A 3124-nucleotide genomic window follows, 5' to 3' on the forward strand; every position below is an offset into this window, starting at 1 on the left:
AAACCTATGCTTGCAAGCAAAAAAAAACTAGATTACTGATGCTGCCCAGGCTGCCGGCCCTGTCCTAAAGTTGCCTAGGCCGCCAAGTAGCGAGCCGGCGTGACGTAGTCACCGTCAGCGCAGCGACCGCGACACAGTAGCAGTCCCCGCAGCCACCACAATGCTGTCGTCCGTCATGGCGGACCCGGTGGCCTAGCTGCTCATTGCGTGGAGAGGGGAGCTAGGGCACTGCCATGCCTCATCGCCAGATCCAACGGCGCCTAGCTGCTCCTCACCCGCCAGGTTCCTGTCACCGTTCGCACGGCCAAGCTCGTAGTCATCCTCGTTGCGCCCCATCACCGTCAACGTGGCTGAGCTCGCAGCTACCCCACCGCACGCCCTTTGTTGTTGTCTCCTTCACCAAATCTACCACTGCTGCACCTCGTCAGCTGCGCGCTGCCGTTGCCGTCCGCCGTAGACGTACCTGTGCGTGGCCATGAGCTCCAGGGCATCGTCGCCGTCTCAGTCCCCTAGCCTTGTCGTGCACTCGCCATAGGCACACGGCGACCAGGATGCAGGATGCGCCGCTGGTGGGGAGAGGAAGGGGAAGTGGACGCCGCTCGGGAAGAGCAAGGAGGTGCCCTGGCAGCCTCATTCCTCATCGCCGTGGAAAGGAGAGCCAGGGCACCGCTGCTTCTCATCGAGAGATCTGGCAGTGCGTGCTCTAGGAGGGCGACCACGACGCTCTAGTGACGGGGGGGCACGATCTAGGGGGCGTGGGGCGCGTGGCCGGCGGGTGGCTCCAGGAGGTCATCCGTGTTGCCTCCAAGGGCCGTCGTGTGCACCGCCGGGAGGGAGGAGGCCGCACGCCCGGGGAGAGCAAGGAGGTGCCCCGGTGGCCTCGCTGCCAGATCCAACGCCAGCACTCCTAGTATGCCGCGCGCCGCTGTCGCCGTGAGTCGGAGCCGTCCCGCACGCGGCTGCGAGTTGTAGGGCACTGTCGCTGTCGCCATCGCAGTGCCCGAGCGTGACGACCTCATCGTGCACCAGCCATCGGTGCTCCAAGGCATGGCGGCGCGCGCTCCAAGGGGGTGACCAGGGCCGACGTGGCACGCTCGAGCAGGGGTCGACGTAGGGCAGGAGGTGACGGCCAGGTGTGAATGGGTGGGGATTAGGGTTTGGGCGGTTATATAGGGCCGGGGAAGGTGGGGGTGGGGCCTGATTATATACTAATTTACGATAATGTCAATACATATTTACGATAGTTAGGTTCCTATAACACATGACGATATTTACCATAACGTTATAGTAAACCACTTAGTATGGAGTTACTATAATCTCGTAAATTAACATGGTAATTATCGTAACTCAAAGTGGCTACAAAATAAGTTATTTTGTAGTCAGCTACAGAGTAGTAGTTCTATATGGTAAACCACTTAGTATAGAGTTACTATAATATCATAAATTAACATAGTAATTATCGTAACTCAAAGTGGCTATAAAATAAGTTATTTTGTTTTATCGGCAGTTGTAATGCTGACACTATTATCTATTTCCACATGAACATCTACTCCGTATGAACTATGGCGGCGACCTCATCCATTTATTACGAAGATCTTTGCCCCCACTGGACACCTTTTCCCCTAGGCTGGGCATTGCTTTGCGGCTGGCCGGGACCCAGGAGACAGAGAGAAGTAAAGGATGCTCAACTCATGCTGGGCCCACAGTCAGCCAAACATCCTGCACTTCAAGCCCTATGGCCCCACTTGGAAGCTTTTCCCTATTTAAAGGCTACCAGAGCTCGCCGCAGCGGCGCTTGGCTCACTCCTCTGCTCCCTGTTGCGCACAACGCACGCAGAGGCCAGAGCAGCTGCCGGCTGCCCCCTCCGATCCGAGCGAGCAAGGGCGCCACCGTCTCCAATGGCGCGGCCACAGCAACGGTACCGCGGCGTGCGGCAACGCCACTGGGGCTCCTGGGTCTCCGAGATCCGCCACCCGCTCCTGTGCGTAAGCGTAACCCTGCAGCCACGTGCTTCTTGGCTGGACTGGACTATCTATCTCCATCGGTTCTTGGAGTGACCATGGCGGCGGCGTGATTCTTGGATTCTCTGTGCGTGCGTGCAGGAAGACGAGGATCTGGCTGGGTACCTTCGAGACGGCCGAGGACGCGGCGCGCGCCTACGACGAGGCGGCGCGCATCATGTGCGGCCCGCGCGTGCGCACCAATTTTCCCGAGGACGCCGCCGCCGGCGACGGGCAGCAGCAGACCGCGTCGTCGTTCCTCTCCCACGCGCTCGTCGACAAGCTCCACCGCTTCAATCTCGCGTCCGTGCAGGCGGCGCGCGGCAAGGCCAACGCTGCCTCGGCCGCAGCAGCAGCCACCGCCTCGGCGCCCGCCGTGCTCCCGCGCATCGCGGCGATGCCTTCCGGCAATGCCGCCATGGGAATCGCCCCCTCGCCGTCGGCGGCGGCGGGGGACTGGAGCGGCGGGTTTCTTGAGGAGCAGTACGTGGACCAGATGATCGAGGAGCTGCTAGACTCCAACTTCTCCATGGAGATCTCCTACTAGCTGCAGTGCTGCGCACACGACGCGTTGTCCCCTGCCCCGCCTCCTCTGCTCTGTGCCTCTGTCTCATCTCTCTGTTTGGTTTCATCAGTCAGCTAGGGAGTGTAGTGAGGTAGTAGTATCATTAGCCATGTCAGGAGGAACTCGAGGTTACTTCGGTTAGACGAGTTTAGTTCTTCAGCCTGGTCGCTTTTTGTTTTTGTTTCAGTCAGGGCTTGGGCTTATTAGTCGGTCAAAGATATTTTTCTCTCACAACAAATCAGGATCAGTCAGGCTTATCAGCCTAGAAACCAACCAGCGAACCGGCTCCTTGAGCATCCTTATGTGTATACGGTAGCATCGTCAGAGCATAAAAAAAAAGAGTTGGATTCGATTCCATTTTTTCTACTGCCAATGTTGGAACTTAGTGGTATTGGGCTTCATGCCTTCATGAACAGCGAGCGGCGAGTAAACTGAACAAGGAGCGGCGAGTAAACTGAACAATGTTTAACTGATGAACATATAACAACGCTGCATTGACCACAAATGCTGGTGCTTGGAGTCTCTTCTCTTTGCGACGTGTTTTGATTGAGAAGTCTT

The 3124-nt window shown here is 57.7% G+C and overlaps 1 protein-coding gene across 1 annotated transcript; it reads left to right on the plus strand.

Annotated features, from left to right (window-relative positions):
* Positions 1 to 1811: 1811 nt before the first annotated feature.
* LOC136529945 (ethylene-responsive transcription factor ERF003-like) lies at positions 1812 to 2784 on the plus strand. The gene is made up of 2 exons (XM_066522993.1): positions 1812 to 1982; positions 2104 to 2784. The coding sequence occupies exons 1-2, from the start codon at positions 1900 to 1902 to the stop codon at positions 2546 to 2548; spliced, it is 528 nt and encodes a 175-aa protein (XP_066379090.1). The 5' UTR covers positions 1812 to 1899; the 3' UTR covers positions 2549 to 2784.
* The last annotated feature ends 340 nt before the right edge of the window (positions 2785 to 3124 follow it).

Source organism: Miscanthus floridulus, chromosome 19 (assembly GCF_019320115.1).
Source record: "Miscanthus floridulus cultivar M001 chromosome 19, ASM1932011v1, whole genome shotgun sequence".
Classification (NCBI taxonomy): Eukaryota; Viridiplantae; Streptophyta; class Magnoliopsida; order Poales; family Poaceae; genus Miscanthus; species Miscanthus floridulus.

Coding starts and splice junctions, on each gene's coding strand:
- LOC136529945 (XM_066522993.1), top strand. CDS start 1,900: ATGGCGCGGCCACAGCAACGGTACCGCGGCGTGCGGCAACGCCACTGG. Junction 1,983..2,103: donor GAGATCCGCCACCCGCTCCT/GTGCGTAAGCGT, acceptor GCGTGCGTGCAG/GAAGACGAGGATCTGGCTGG.